Below are 17,026 nucleotides of genomic sequence, written 5' to 3'. Positions count from 1 at the left end.
ACATGTACTACCTTGTGCATCAGGCTTATATGGACACTGGGGAAATTGAACCTCGGTCCTTTGGCTTTGCAGGCAAGTGCCTTAACCACTAAGCAATCTCTCCAGTCCCTTCCTTCCTTTTTTTAAAATTTATTTTTAGATTTATTTGAGAGAGAGAGAGAGAGAGAGGCAGAGGGAGAGTGAAACCAGGAGGGAATGGGCACACCAAGGCTTCCAGTTGCTGTGAATGAATTCTAATTCTAGACACATGCACCACTTTTTGCATCTGGCTTATGTGGGCCCTGGGGAATTGAACCTGGGTCCTTTGGCTTTGAAGGCAAGTGCCTTAACCACTAAGCCATCTCTCCAGCTTCTTTCTTTCTTTTTTTGTAGTACTAGGGATGGAACATAGGGTCTTGTGCATGGTAGCCAGGTGCTCTACCTCTAAACCAAACCCTCATCCACTGAGTGTTTTATTTTTATTTAAAAAAAATAGCTTATCTATTTATTTGCAAGGCGGGGGAGAGAGAGAGGGAAATATCTGTGTGCCCGGACCTCTAGCCCCTGCGATTGAACTGTAGATGCATGCATGGCTTTGTGCATCTGGTTTTACACGGGTACTGGGAATTGAACCTGGCATCACAGGCAAGGCAAGTGCCTTCACCCCTAAGCCATCTCTATAGCCCTTCCTTTCTTTTTCTTTTCTTTTCTCTTTTTTGTTCTTTTGTAGTACTAGGGGTGGAACACAGAGTCTTGTGCATGGTAGCCAAGAGCTCTGCCACTAAACCAAACCCTCATCCACTGAGTGGTTTTTTTTTTTTTTTTTTAAATAGTTCATTTATTTGCAAGAAGAGAGAGGAAATTGGTGTGTCAGGATCTCTGGCCACTGTGAATGAACTCTGTATTCAGGTACACAGTGGGTCCTTTTACCATCAAGACAATGCAGTTCTCCTCCTCCTTCCCTCCCTGCCTCCCTCCCTCCAAGGATTCAAGATCCCCTGTAGCCCTACAGTGGGGACTCAATTAAGCAGACCAAAATTGCAGTGGGCAGCCTTCACAAGTCATTCAAATTCCCAGGATAATGCGCAAATGAACTTCGAATTAGGAGTCTCAAGTTCAAATATGTGAAAGCCCAGCAAGTCAGGACCATGGAGACAGCCAGCAGGAGGTGAGAAACAGGGAAGAGAGGCTGTGTGAGTGGATAGCGCAGGGTTGGGCCACCACTTACTTCACCACCATGCTGATTGCCTGGATGGACAAAGGCCCAGGGTAGTCATGTCTGGACATTTTTCAAGAAAAGCTCAATTTGGCATTTTTCTACAAGTTGTTCTCTCTCTCTCTCTCTCTCTCTCTCTCTCCCTCCCTCCCTCCATATATATATATACCAATAATTAAATTCTTTTCAAATACACACCCCAAAAAGGTATTCTACAAACCAACTCCATTTGGAGGTCAGCTGGCTGTTCATTGTGGCCTTGGCTTTCAACAAAGAATTGCTTGAGTGACTCCTAAATTTAAGTTTTTGGAAATGTGTGCAGATATATTGAGCATTGTGGACATACAAGGGCAGAATTTAAATTTGAAATTAAGCTAGAACACTATGGTTAAAAATAACATTGAGGCATAAATCTTCCAAGAGGGCGAGTACAACAGAAAAGGAAGGGTTCTTTCTAGCCTGTACCCGAAGCCCAGGCCGGGGCTCACTTACCCGTCAGCAGATCCATGTGCAGCAGCGCCTGGAACAGGCTCGGGTACTTGTCTCTCAGCTCCTTCTCCCGGGGGAAGGCTCTGCACACAGCAGGTGCCTCATACTTGCGCTTGAGGTCCAGGTAGGAGTTGTGGGAGTTACCTACGCAGGCAGAAGCGCAGGCCATCAATCTCTCCGGGAGCGACAACACCTGTATCCCACTTGAAAGCGCCCTTCCTGAGAGGAGCTAGGAATCAGAGGTCAGGCTTAATGTTCTTGGATTTACTTCGGGTCCTTGAAATTGGCCGTGACATCTCTGCCTTGAGGTCAGCGTTCAGAGCGGAGCCCAAGGGAAACATGGCCAGAGTGCAGAGGGCTGCTGAGCAACTCCACGGCATGAGCAGCTGGCCTCTGACTCGGCCCCAGGAGGCCGATATCTAGGCCATCGCGCTGGCATGTGTGGTGCAGAGCAAAGCCCAGGAGGGCCGGGGGAAGAGAGGCAGTGAGGAAAGAAAATCTCCCTGATGACGGTGGCCCGGCCGACAGGCTCAGGGCCTCCCTCCTGCAGCTCTGTGCATTACCCGAGTCGGTGTCTTTTCTCTTTGGGTTATGTTTGGCCCCTCTTCTGACAGCATCGTAGATTTTTAGATGATTCAGCTGTAAGTACAGCTATTGGGGACCAGGATAGGCTGTTTCTGAATGGAGCAACAGCTATCCCTTACTCTCTCAATGTGGCCTATGATTGGCACACATCTACCCCCCATCACCACCCATACATAGCACACACACACACACACACACACACACACACACACGCACGCACGCACGCACGCACACATAGAGCCTGGATTGGGAAAGCCCACTCTGGAGACAGGAAAGACCTGCAGTTGGGATTGAAATGCATGCTTGCTGATAGCAAACGCCCCACAGCAATATCTCTTCCAGAAGGAACATACATGACTAACTTTAATGCCACCGAGAAAGTCGACAGCACACAGAGAAAATGTGTAAGTACTAAACCCAAGCTAAGACACTGGGGGACAAGACAGGACCAAGTTCTGTTCACACTTTCAGTGAGGAAAAGAAGGTTCATGCACACGGTGCTCCTGAGCATCGTGAAAGCTTGTCTGAGATTTTTTTTTTCTGTTAGAATGTACTGATACCTTCCTGCGGTCAATTTCAAGGAATTAAAAATAAAATGGGGGCTGGAGAGATGACTTTGAAGTTAAGGCACTTATCTGCAAAGCCAAAGGACTCAGGTTCTATTTCCCAGGGCCCACAAAAGCCAGATGCACAAGGTGGCATATGTGTCTGGAGTTCATTTGCAGTGGCCGGGAGCCCTGGCATGCCCATTCTCGCTCTCTCTTTCTGTCTTTCTGCCTCTCTCTCAAACAAATAAAATTAAAAATAAATAAATAAATCAAATGAGGCCCCAAACAACAAAGTCATGTGTTTTTTTTTTTTTTTGGTTGTTCGAGGTAGGGTCTCGCTCTAGCCCAGGCTAACCTGGAACTCACTCTGTAGTCTCGGGCTTCGAACTCTTGGCAATTCTCCTACCTCTGCCTCTCGAGTATTGGGATTAAAGGTGTGCACCACCATGCCTGGTATTGTTTAGATATTAATGACCCAAGACCAAAAGTACACTAATTAAGAAACACTTCTAATGATTAATTTATTTTCCAATTCATTTTTACCTTCTTGGGCTTTCTAGGTAGGAATAATGCCATGCAAGGCTCCAAACACTCTTATCCATATTCTCAAACAAGATTCAGTATGGTGGAAGCTATGACACATGGTGGTTCTTGGCTGCTGTCATGAGGTGTTTTTTTTGAATCCAGGTGGAATGCATACTTTGATTCTCATCCATCTGTGGAGAGCTCAAGGTACACTTGCTGCACTGGTATCTGAGCCAAGTCACACATGGTACATGTTCTATTTTAGTCCCCTTAAGGAGACACCAACCCCGTTAATCAAGAAGCAGAGCTGAAAATGGCTATGTTGGAGCCTCATACTTACATGCCTCTTGCCTCTCACCCTCAACCTGTACTGTCAAAGCATGCTCAGAGATTATTTCTTGAACCTCAGCACACCGGTCATAATATAACTTGATTTGTTCAGCAAGTTCCTTCTGGAGAAAGGGATTGAGGACCTATGGAAGACAAGAAAATAGCATGGATAACCACTGTCAAGGGCCCATCCACTTAGGTCCTTACCTATGTGTTCCGTTGGCTTCATTCTCCCATTGATGTCACCCCTGCCTATTTGTCTGTCATTCGCTTGGGATTTGTGAAGCAAAGTCATATGAACTCTGGCTTCTGAGGCATCTCTGCAAAGCTTCTTATGGACCAGGATGGTCCAGATGCCAGACCTCTGCCCTCTCCTGACACACCAGGATGGTCCAGATATCAGAACTCTGCCCTCTTCTGTTCCCCCTCTGCATGGTGCCCCTAGGAAATCACATTTTTCTCCACCTCCAATCCTCATCTGGTGATACCATTCTAGCTGAGCTGCCCCTGCTGCCTGGTTCTCCTCCCATCCCTTCTCCTGGGCAGTCTCCTCCTCGGCCTGCAAGAGCAGATGCAAGCCCGGTGCTCCAGGGCACAGTTCCCTACAGTCCATTCACCTCATGTTTGCCCAGTGCACATGTGTACCCAAACACATGGGGGTTTTCCTGTGTCATGTGACCTTTTAGGAATAGCAGATTGAAAGCCCAGAGTGAGATTTCCTCAGGACAAGGGGACTTATCAATGTCATGTGCCTTCACATGCATATTTGGACCTAAAAGTGGCTCATGAAATGATTTTGGTGTGTTATAACCAGTGGCTGTCTTTTTTCAATAATTTATTTATTTATTTATTTATTTGAGAGAGAGAGAGGAAAAGGCAGAGAGAAAGAGAGAATGGGCACTCCAGGGCCTCCAGCCATTGCAAATGAACTCCAGAAGCATGCACCCCCTTGTGCATCTGGTTTACATGGGTCCTGGGGAATCCAACCTGGGTCCTTCAACTTCAAAGGCAAGTGGCTTAATCGCTAAGCCATTTCCCTAGCCCTGTCTTTTGTTTTTATAAAGGAGAAGCCAAAATATTGGAGTGCATTGACCCTAACAAGGGCAGATTCTTAGTAAGATTTTTATTTCTGCTTTATATGTGAATTCTTAAATGTGTATGTGTGTGTGTATTTGCTACTCATAATATTAAATAGACTTCCCTCAAATACATAGTCTTTTAAAAGTTGGGCCTGGTGATACAGGTCTCACTCTATCCCAGGCTGTTCTGGAATTCACTTTGTAGTTCCAGGCTGACCTAAAATTCCTAGCAATCCTCCTACTTCTGCCTCCTTAGTATTGGGATTAATGGCACAGGCCATCATGTCTGGCTAGCTCTTTAAAAAGTATATTTTATTTTTATATACTTATTTGAGAGAGGGGGGCAGATAGAGAGAGAGAGTGTGAGCACACCAGGGCCTCAAGCCACTGCAAATCAACTCCAGACACATGTGCCACTATGTGCGTCTAGCTTATGTGGGTGCTAGGGAATTGAACCTGGGTCCTTAGTCTTCACAAGCTAGCACCTTAACTGCTAAGCCATATCTCCAGCCTTTTTGTTTGTTCATTTGCTTGTTTGAGGCAAGGTCTCATGTATTCCATACTGGCCTCAAACCTACCCAGTAGCCAAAGAGGATGTTGAGCTCTTTACCCTCCTGACTCCACCGCTGGAGTGCTGGGATGATAGATGCGCACTGCAGCCAGTAGGAAAGATGCTGTTTTAGGGCTGAAGAGATGGCTCAGTAGTTAAGGCACTTGACTGCAAGACCTAAGGACCTGGGTTTGATTCCCTAGTACCCACGTAAAGCCAGATGCACAAAGTGGTACATGCATCTGGAATTCATTTGCAGTGGGCCCTGACAAGACCATTCCCCCCTCCCTCTCTGTCAAATAATAAATGAATAAAAGATGAAATAAGGTACTATTTTAAAGTTACCACCTAATCCACGCTGCTCGCTTCAGCTGCTAGCCCAGAGTCGGGCACACAGCAAGTCTTTCATTTATTACACAAATGAATACATGGATTGCTTGTTTTTTCCCCTTTTCCTAGCAATCTCAGAGGTGTCACTCATAGGCAGTCAGGCTTCTCATTAACCCTAATTATGACTTTGCCTGGGGACTCCTGCTTTTTCCAGAACATACTCCACAGGGCCAAAGGAACAAGAGAATGTTCCCTTTTGGGTATCCAATGGGGTTCCTGATGTCCTTAGCAGGGCTGAGAAGACACCCGCTGTAGGCTGTAGTCTGCATTGTGGGGAACCCTTCGCCCTCGGCCTGGCTGGAGTCCTGGGTGGTTTTACTCCATGGTTAGGTACGGATATGGTTTCCATTGTGCTGTAGTCTCAGTGCAGGATGAAATCCCTCTTTATATATTCTGGACCATTGTGACCAGCCCACCCCAGCATGAGCTGAAGCTGGGCTTCTGCCTAGAACAGTGAATAAATGGCACTGGGACTTTAATTTGCTGGAATATCACCTCTTCTGATACTTTAAATAATAGTGTAGAAAAGAAGCCTTACCAAATAACTAAGATTCTCTCCTTTCATTAGCTTAATCACTGGATAGGCAACAGCCTGATAAAAATCCACTCTATAATTAAGCTAGTAGTTATTAAAACAGAGGAAGTAAATGGTTTCCATTTTATGAGTACTAAATGAAGCAAACGGTAACAGAAATCTATTATTGCACTAGTTGGGGGGGGGGAAGCCTCCATATTAATTATGTGTGATAGCTGAGCCCATGTGAGGTACAGTTTACACTGGGTTCCCTACCCTTTGAGTGGCTCACCATGCCATCACCCACACTCCCTGTCAACTTGTTGCTCCCCCGGGCTCACCTGAGCAGGGTGCAGACTGCGGAGACGATGGTACTTCATGGGTCCAAAGTACCCTTCAATGCCAGCCACATACCTGCTCCCTCCAATAATGAAATATCCAGCTGTGTCATTGTAATAGAAATCCTCTGGAAAGCTGGAGAAGAACACAAAGGATTGAGACAGCCCTGGGCTGGAACCTGCTTATTTAAAAAGAGACTCTTCCATGGACCTTCCTTAACTTAAGCTGCCACTAGCCTTTCACTCTGGGTTTCACTGGCTGTGCCCACTGCGGGCGCAGGTGGCCTAGGGCTACACCCAGCTCTGCTAGTTCCAAATTGTACAACCTTGATGTGGTCACCTAGCCTTCTGGAGACAGTTTTCTCTTGCAAAAAATGATAGTCTTGGGCTGGAGAGATAGTTTCATGGTTAGGGCACTTGCCCGTGAAGCCTAAGGACCCAGACTTAATTCCCCAGTACCCATACAAACCAGATGCAAAAGGTGGTGCATGCATCTGAAGTTTGTTTGCAGTGGCTGAAGGACCTGGCATACCCATTCTCTCTATCTGCTTCTTCTCTCTCTCACATAAATTTTTTTTTTTTTTTTTTGGTTTTTCGAGGTAGGGTCTCACTCTGGCCCAGGCTGACCTGGAATTCACTATGTAGTATCAGGGTGGCCTCGAACTCACGGTGATCCTCCTACCTCTGCCTCCCGAGTGCTGGGATTAAAGGTGTGCGCCACGACGCCCAGCCAATAAATATATTTTTTTTCCTAGAGAGAATGGGTGTACCAGGGCCTCCAGCTACTGCAAATGAACCCCAGAAGCATGTGCCACCTTGTGCATCTGGCTTATGTGGGTACTGGGGAATCGAACCTGGGTCCTTAACCTTCACAGGCACACACCTTAACTGCTAAACCATCACTCCAGCCCCCAATATTTTTTTAAATGATAGTTCTTCACTTATTGGGTTGTTAGGATTCAGTGTAGCTAGATATCACTGAGTGCCCAGGCCACAGTAACTGCCCACTAGCTCCCGTTGGTAGCGGCAATTCTGTCTGGAGTCAATGGAATGATTTGGTTTCTGTTTGTTTGGAGGTAGAGGACATGCGTGTGCATGATCTGTGTTTATAAGCATGTTGTGTGTGTCAGTGCACATATGTGGGTGTACTTGCATGTGTGAATACTGAGGCCAGAGGCTGACATTGGGCATCTTCTCAATCACTCACTCCTTATTCTCTGAGGCAGGGTCTCTCGCAGAACCTCGAGCTCACTCACTCAGCTAGACTAGCTAGCCAGTGGGCCTTGCAATGGAATGATTGAGAATGATTGGTCTTCATTGGACATATTTTCCTCTTTTAGAATAAATAAACCCTTATCAAATAAATAAAGATGGATATGAAGGGAAGCTTAAAATATAGACTATTAGGCTGGAGAGATGGCTTAGCAGTTAAGCACTTGCCTGCAAAGCCAAAGGGCCCAGGTTCAATTCCCCAGGACCCACATAAGCCAGATACACAAGGTGGCGCATGCATTTGGAATTCGTTTGTAGTGGCTGGAGGTCCTGGTGTGCCCATTTTCTCTCTGTCATTCTCAAATAAATAAAAAATAAAAATTTTAAAAAAGATAAAATATAGACTATTAGATAAGGATCTGAGGTTAAATTCAGTGAAGAGGAGGCAACCACATCAAGGTCAGAGGGCGTGGCCAAATATAAGAGGTCAGCAAGGGATGCGTACCTGTCCATGTTGCCCTGAAAGGCTTAAGGCATCAAGAATAAAACAGAGGGCCGGGCGTGGTGGCGCATGCTTTAATCCCAGCACTTGGGGAGGCAGGCAAAGGTAGAAGGACCACCGTGAGTTCCAGGCCACCCTGAGACTACATAGGAGTTTTAGGTCAGCCTGAGCTAGAGCAAGACCCTACCTGTACCTCTAAAAACCAAAAAAAGAAAAGAAAAAAAAAAAAAAGAAATGACTAAATAAATAAAAACAGGTATCATGGGTTTGCATGAATGAAGTGTGTGAACTTGTGCCTTGCAGTATTTATATTCCTAAAGATTGGGAACCATGAGGTGTTTGTCAGTGAGGCTGGCCCATCCGTCCAATGAGCTCCAAACTTTACTTACTACATAGATCGAAAAGAGGACAACGATCTGGAGAGGTCTCTAAAATACACGTGAGGCAGTTTAGGGTGACTGGGCTCCAAAAGTAAAACGCAAACATGTCCTTGAATAGGCCCTTACAATCTCCACTTTGCTAGAGATAAGAGAAGGATCTCTCTTCTCCTTACCTCTTGCTGCTTGTCCCAAAACAACCGTCCCCGGGAGGGATTTCCCTTTTCCTAAAATGCAAGTTTAAATCTGATCCTGGCATTGTGGTTGGTTAAACTCAGCCCCTAACGGTGACCTCCCGGCTGGCCTCTTCCTGAGCCAGCTCCAAGCCCACACCAGTCCGCTCTTGGAGACTCAGAGCCTGAGGGTAGAACCCACCACAATAACACTAGAGGTAGATGCTTACCAGATGGACGTGGCCTCTTTTGGGCTGCTCCCTCTCCTAAACCTCCAGTCCCTGCTCTGGTAACAGCCCCCCACACTTCGCTTCAGCCTGGCTGGACTGCGAGATGGGGGAGGGGACTGCCACCCCCACGTGGGCTTTACCGCCCGCAGCGCTCATGGCCAGAACTCTCTATACTTCCTTCTCTTAATAAAATGTGTCTGGGTCTAACCCCTGTCTATGGATTTTAATTCTTTAAATTCATAAGACAAGAATCCAGGGTACCCTAAATTTATTGGTGCATTGGTGTATGTCAATGAGGAACCCCCAAATTCCCATTTCACATTGTTAAATAAAGGTGCAGAAAACAGGTAATAGTTTCTACCTGTGAAAGAGAATGGATTTTCTGCATTTGCATAAACTCGGGAAATACACACAAGAAGCTAATGAAAGTATTTCCCTATAGGATGAGGAGAAGGAGATGGAGTAAATAGTGCCAGAGTTGGAGGCACTTTGATAGATTGTTTTTTACTCTCTTAACTAGTTTTGATTTATTCACAGACATATTTTGGAGTAGGTATGTGTGTGGTGTATGTGGGGTTGGGAGGGGTCAGGTAACTTTGCTAGGTAGTTTTAAGGTGACTGGGCCCTGAATGTAAAAAGCAGAAATGTCCTTAAATCTGTCCTTGCAATCTCTACTTTATTAGAGATCAGGGAAGGAGCTTTCCTCTCCTTATTTCTTTAAAAAAAATATTTTCTTTATTTATTTGCAAGCAGAGAGATACAGACACCCAGAAAGAAAGAGAGAGAGAGAGAGAATGTGGTTGTGCCAGGGCCTGCAGGCACTACAAATGAACTCCAGATGCGTGTGCCACTGTGTGTGTTTGCCTTTATGTGGGTACTGGGGAATTGAACTCTAGTTGTTAGGTTTGCCTTAACAGCAGAGCTATCTCTCCAACCCCGCCCCACCCCCTTATCTCTTGGCTAAAAGAGTTACCTAGATCTTTTTCTCTACTAACAACCTGAACCTATCTGTGAGGGAGTTCCCCTTTCCTAGAATTCAACCTGATCCTGGCATTGTGGTTAGTTAAGCTCAGCCCCCAAACTTGGCTTCATGGCTGGCCTCTTCTTGATCCAGCCCCAAGTTCACACCAATCAGCCCTTACTCTGGCTCTCCTGAGCTGGAAGGTAAGGCTCACCAAAATTAGGTTATAAGTAGATGTTTACCAGGGGGGTGGCCATTTTCTTTTGGCTGGCTCCCGAATTTCCAGGTTCTGGTAAGCCTTCCATCTTCTCAGCCCACCTCACCGCTACTTCCACATTGGCTTTCTACCCCCTCCTGCCCTCTACAAAGCAGGAGCTCGCTGTACTTTCTTCTCTTTCCTTCTCTTAATCTAATAAAGTCTCCCTAAACCTTAGCAACTGGTTTATGGATTTTAAGTCTTTAAATTTATAAGACAAAAATCCGGGGTCCTCTAAATTTATCGGTGCATTGATGTATTGGCAAGGAACCCTAAAATTCCCATTTCAGTGTGGCATGTATGTATGTGCATATGCACGAGTGTGCACATGGGTGTGCCCTTTGTGCCCACATGCAAAGGGCACAGAAGAATGTCAGGTGTCCTGTACTGCTGTTCTGTAATGTTTGCTTGAGACGAGTCTCTGACCCTGGAGCTATGGGGTGGTTGTTTGTTGTTGTTTAGGGGAGTGATTGCACTGGCTGACCTGTGAGCTCCAGAGAATCTCCTGTCTGTGCCCCACACAGGCTGGGGTTACAGATGTGTATGGTCAGCTCATTTATTTATTTATTTATTTTTTGGTTTTTCGAGGTAGGGTCTCACTCTAGCCCTGGCTGACCTGGAATTCACTATGGAGTCTCAGGGTAGCCTCAAACTCACGGCGATCCTCCTACCTCTGCCTCCCAAGTGCTGGGATTAAAGGCATGTGCCACCATGCCCGGCGAGCTCAGCTTTTTACATGGGTTCTGGGTATTGAACTCCAGCCCTCACACTTGCGCTTGGCAAGCTCTCTCAGCCACTGAGCTATTTTCCTGGGCCCCAGGTTCGCTTTTTTTGTTTGTTTGCTTATTTATTCATTATTTGTTTATTTCTTTGAGAATGACAGACACAGAGAGAAAGACAGATAGAGGGAGAGAGAGAGAGAATGGGCGCGCCAGGGCTTCCAGCCTCTGCAAACGAACTCCAGACGCATGCGCCCCCTTGTGCATCTGGCTATCGTGGGTCCTGGGGAATCAAGCCTTGAACCGGGGTCCTTAGGCTTCACAGGCAAGCGCTTAACCGCTAAGCCATCTCTCTAGCCCAGATTCACTTTTTTAAAAAAATTTATTAGCATTTTCCATGATTATAAAAAAATTATCCCATGGTAATTCCCTCCATCCCCCCCCACTTTCCCCTTTGAAATTCCATTCTCCATCATATTACCTCCCCATGTCAATCATTGTACTTACATATATACAATACCAACCTATTAAGTACCCTCCTCCCTTCCTTTCCCTTCCCTCTATGTCTCCTTTTTAACTTACTGGCCTCTGCTACTAAGTATTTTCTGTCTCACGCAGAAGCCCAATCATCTGTAGCTAGGATCCACATATGAGAGAGAACATGTGGCCCGGGCTTGCTTTCTTAAACCATGTACAGTTATTACCAATTAGAAGGCAAACCGGGACTAGGTGAAGGTGTGAGAGGAGCATATGGGAACAGCAGGTGGGGCAGGGGTCAAGACATCTATCGAGTGAGAAGCCATGGATGGAGGAGAAGCCAGGAGCAGGAAGGGCAGATGGAAGACCGGGGAGAGAAAACAACACCGGACAGGCCGCCAGGAGCCCAGGATGCCGAGGAAGCCAAGAGCCACGGTGGCATGGGAAGAGCAATGGACTGCTGACAGTTGCGTCAGGGGCAGCCAGGAGGCCCGGGTCATTCCAGGACGAGGATGCGCTGGCTGCCTTCTAGTGGACGCGCCTGACTGGAGAGGAGGCAGGAAAGGGTGCGGAAGTGGTTTCACTCCATCAGCCTCTGACAGCAAGAAGGAGCAGGTAGCAATGACTCCCCAGATGGAAGGGCTTCAACTCCCGGGGTTTATCTTTTCAGAATCACATCATGGTAGAGGAGGGGAGATGAAGGTCTCCCCGATCCCGCCACCACCACCTCCATCCCAGGAGTGTGTGAACTGACCAGATTGAATATTCTAATTTTCCAGAGTTAGTGACATTCTAAGGTTGGGAAGCACTATGTGTGTGGTAGAAGTTTTGTGAACCAGATTAGCAGAGTTCCCCACTTTTCCGCAGATCTATTGGCTGTTGCTCACGATGCACTGGACATCCCCCAGTAGAGCCCTCATGTCCCCCTTAAAACACAGACGTAGTAATTGTATGTGTCTATATGGTTGTTGGGAAGGTCAAATAAAAGTGCAGGATGAATGTCCTTTAGAATGTCTGGGACTGAAATTGTTTTAGATTTTGAAGTGTTTTGAATTTTGAAATACTTGTATAGACAAATTCAAGCATCCCAAATCAGAAAATACAAGACCCCAGACACTCTGAAATATGAAACGTAATGAGGATCTGAAGTGCTTCAAAATCTGACGTGGTGGTCAAAACTTATCAGACTGCAGATAAGTTTGGGTTTCAGATTTTCTGACAAGATTGGGAAAGTTCAAAGTGGTATGGCCATAGACTGGATTTCAGATTAGGGACGTGTTTCCTCAAACACCACACTTACAGCAGCCATGTCAGGCACACAGCGGGCACCATGACTATGCCTTCAGTTATGTTAGTCACCTAGACCCCTGCTGGACTTGGTTCCCATCTTCTGAGGTGCATCCTTAGACTAAAATGTGTTTGTGCTAAAAAAAATAACGGACAGGGCTGGAGAGATGGCTTAGCTGTTAAGCATTTGCCTGTGAAGCCTAAGGACCCCAGTTCGAGGCTCGGTTCCCTAGGACCCACGTTAGCCAGATGCACAAGGGGGCGCACGCGTCTGGAGTTCGTTTGCAGAGGCTGGAAGCCCTGGCACGCCCATTCTCTCTCTCTCCCTCTATCTGTCTTTCTCTCTGTGTCTGTCGCTCTCAAATAAATAAATTAATTAATTAAAAAAAAATAACGGACAATTGTAATTCTAGCACTTACTTAAGTATGAAACCAATACAATAGGAGTGGGAAAGACTGCTTTTTTTTTTCTTTTTTTGGTTTTTCTAAGGTAGGGTTTCACTCTAGCTTAAGCCATCCCTCTAGCCCTCTTTTTATTTATTTATGTATTTATTTATTTTTGGTTTTTTGAGGTAGGGTCTCACTCTGGTCCAGGCTGACCTGGAATTAACAATGTAGTCTCAGGGTGGCCTCGAACTCATGGTGATCCTCCTGCCTCTACCTCCCAAGTGCTGGAATTAAAAGCATGCACCACCACACCTGGCTTTTTTTTTTTTTTTAAGGAACAAATTGTGTGGTGTTTATTCAAGGAAGACCACAACAAATCCCAAGATCAAATGAAAAATAAACACTTACATATAGCCCCTCCTTCTCAATGGATGCTTACAACTTTGCATAGCTTGGAATCCTATGTATCCTGTAATTTTTTTTTTTTTTTGCATTTGCACATCTACACTAAGCTTTGATTTATATACTAGATACAATGAAAAATTAACAGTAGCAAACCACGAGGTAGAGCAAGTACAACCTGCTATAATAAGCATATTTAAATGTGGTCTTTTTCTCTCAAACTCTTTCTATACTGTTTTTACCCTCCATGGGATGACATGAGTTGATAATTTTAAAAGAGGGACTTTACAGCTTCTCTGGCATTTCTAAACAGCCAACAGTATTACTGTTTCAATGAAGGGGCATTTTGAAGTAAAATAAGGATTACCTGATGTGGAAAACAGCTTTAGGTCACTGAGATGAACTTCTAGACCAGGCATAGTTATGGAGGAAGAGATATTTATTGAAGATAAAAAGGAAGTTTCATCACGGCAGAAGAAGTTGGCCCCCTTTTCACAGGACCAAGCAGAGAGAAAGAAACCACAAGCCAAAAACACAGAAGCCTCACCATACAGCACCTTCAGGAACTCCCTGCAGAACTTGGGCACTTTGCTTATCTTTAGACTGGAATTCCACATCCACTACCAAACCTTAGGGCTAAATGCCAGGATCTTCTCAGTGGCACCCCTTCCATCCAGGTAGCTGGAACTCTAAGAAGCTCCTGAATCTATGGTGGGGGGGGGCATCTATTCAAACTACCACACCTGAACACAAGCCCTGCGGCCCTTGGTGACAGAGGAGGCTGAGTTACTAACAGGCAGGAAGCACACCAGCGTGGGTACCTCGGACAGAGCGGTGGCAAAATCCTTCAGAACACTGCTGCTGTTTAGAGTACTACCACGAGTTATACTTGCACATTGTTTATTTCTGAAATATTTTGTTTAATATTTTTGGATGGCTGCTGACTATGGGTAAATGTAACCATGGAAAACAGACCTCAGATAAGGGGGAGCTACTGTATAGGTTTTGTAATATTTTTACTTACTTGCAAGCAGAAAGAGAGAGAGAGAGAAGAGACAGAGGGGGAGAATGGGCACACTAGGGCATCTGGCCACTGCAAATGAACTCCAGTGCATATGCCACTGTGTATCTGGCTTTATGTGGGTATTAGGGAATCGAACTTGGGTCATTAGGCTTTGCAGACAAGTGCCTTAATGTGCTGAGCCATCTCTCCAGCCCAGCTTCTGTGTATTTTTAACAGGAAAGAAAACATTTAGACAAGGGTCTCTGCTTGAACTGAGTTTTCCAGCTAATAATAAGTTGCACGGCCCATAGGGCATTCCTCACTGTAACATAAAAGTCGTCATTATTATCACCATCAGTAGACCTGTCTAGCTTGGTCTCTATGTGCATCTCTACATCCATGGTTCCACATTTTTCTCCCCTGAAATCCTCAGTGCCTGCACAAGGATTGCAAGAGATCCCTGGGACTATGTAAGCTGACCAATGGTCATCAATTTCCCTGACATAAAAGCTGAGCTAGAGTCTTCCAAAGCCGAAATTGGTGTCTTTCAAAAACCTCAGACATGTGGGAAAACTGTCTCTCCTCTTATCTGGACATAGTGTGCCCTGGTTTATTACTGCACAGTGCTGGGGTCCAGAAGATTCCCAGAGGTGTTAGATAGGCCCGCTCCCAGGGAGGAAATGGCTCCAACTGGCAGTGTCTTTGGTAGAGAAACTTAGGTCTTCAAAATCTGTGTCTCCTTACCTCTGATCATGAACCTCATTTGAAGTGTCATCTTTAGGGGACACAGTCTAGACCCTGACCTTCTTGGTATTCTCTTAAACTACCCTATTTATTTGCTTCCCAGCATTCATGAGATGAGATCTCCATTTAAATTTGTGAATTAATTGCCTAGTGTCAGTCTTCTCTATTGGAGTTTTCAGCTCCCTCGGGCCCCCCCTTTCATTCCCAGAATCAAGCACTGTGTCTGGTATGTGATATGTGCTCAGTAAATACGTACTGGTGGATGAAAGGATGGAGAGCAAAAGTGGTTCCTGTCACCTAAAGTCACTAAGGGTATCTTGTGCGTGGCACCATGCACTCAGGTCTTCACACCTGTGGTCTTCTGATAATGGCACTGCCTCAGTGGGACACAGACAGCCCCGTGCTGCATTACAAGATCAAATAGGAGAGCTGTGAGCTTTGCTTACCACACCTGTAACCAGGAAGCCTGCCGTGGTTGATGTCCACTTTGCTGGCTTGGCCCATTGTAAATGGGAGGACCTGGCAGGCCTGAGATTGCAGACATCTGCCCACAAGAACCGCAGGAGAGAGCTGCGCACCCCCAGACCTGCTCTAGCTGTTCTGCTGGTGTAGGGCTGGCCATAGGGGCACAGGAAGGGGCATGAGGGTGGCAGATAAAGAACACTCAGGGCTGGATGCTGCCAGTATCATGAGGCAAGAAGTGGTTTGATGCTACAACTGAGATCTCAGTATATACACCCACAGCAGTCCTGATCCCTGAAATGTCAGCATATCATATTGACCCTGGTTTTACTTAAAAGTCTCATATTTTCTTATTCTTCATGGATTCTTCACATTTTAAAATATATCCTTATATTTATTTATTTGAGAGACAGAGAGTAGCTAAAAGGCCTTTGCTTTCAAAGCCTGATGGCTTGAGTTCAATACCCCAGTACCCACATAAAGCCAGATGCACAAAGTGGCACATGTGTCTGAAGTTCATTTGCAAGGGCAAGAGGCCCTAGCGTGCCCATATTCTCTCTCTCTTTCTCTCTCTCAATTTCTCATAAATAAATAATTTGTTCTGTTGAGTTGAACTGGAGCTTCACTCCTTCATATGCTTAAGTCTGAAGTCCCCACCCCACGTTGTGATCTTACTTAGGGGGAGTCTCTGCAGGTCTTATTAGTGAGGTAGGTGGGACCCTAGTCCCAAGGAAGCATCTGAGCACAGGCAAACACACAGGGACCACACCAGAAGCCAAGGGAATCTTTTGGAACAGAGCCTCTCCTAGCACCTGGAACTTGACCCAGCTGAGACCACCATCTTACACCTCTAGCCCCTAGATCCAACACGTTCTGTTGTTTAAGTCACTCTGCTTTGGTACTCAGCCCTGGCTGCCCTAGCACAGAGCTTCCGGCATGCCCTAAAATGTTCTGCTCAGTGCATATCCCTCACTAGTCCAGTGCCTGTCACATGAGATCTCTACCTGTGTTCATTCGTGTCAGTCTCTGAGTTTCTAGGATTTCAGAGAAAAGAAGCCTGTGAAATACAACCAGCACGTCCTAGGGCTGGGATAGGTGATATGCGAGAAGGAAGAAGCTATGATTTTAGACCCCACTGCATAGAACACAGCCCGAGAAGAGAGTCCCAATGGAGCCCATGATCCTTTTTCTCCAAAGAGAACTATCAGGCAGCTCTGTTCTTGAACTTGTCCCAGAAGACCCAGAGCTACTTACATAATGCAGGCCTGCTACATCCTGAATGCTTGCTGCC

General features: G+C 45.9%; 1 protein-coding gene across 1 annotated transcript in view; it reads right to left on the bottom strand.

The window, feature by feature from the left end:
- Sel1l3 (SEL1L family member 3) overlaps nt 1-17,026 on the bottom strand; it is a 136,963-nt gene that overhangs the window by 79,666 nt on the left and 40,271 nt on the right. Inside the window, exons 7-9 of the mRNA XM_045130273.1 lie at nt 6,547-6,679; nt 3,683-3,815; nt 1,688-1,828 (exon numbers count right to left, since the gene is read on the bottom strand). Coding sequence (XP_044986208.1) covers nt 1,688-1,828; nt 3,683-3,815; nt 6,547-6,679 — 407 coding nt within the window. The remainder of the gene's footprint in view (nt 1-1,687; nt 1,829-3,682; nt 3,816-6,546; nt 6,680-17,026) is intronic.

Source organism: Jaculus jaculus, chromosome 11 (genome assembly GCF_020740685.1).
Source record: "Jaculus jaculus isolate mJacJac1 chromosome 11, mJacJac1.mat.Y.cur, whole genome shotgun sequence".
Lineage (NCBI taxonomy): Eukaryota > Metazoa > Chordata > Mammalia > Rodentia > Dipodidae > Jaculus > Jaculus jaculus.
The sequence above is the reverse complement of the archived record's forward strand: the minus strand, read 5'-3'. Positions and strand labels throughout refer to the sequence as shown.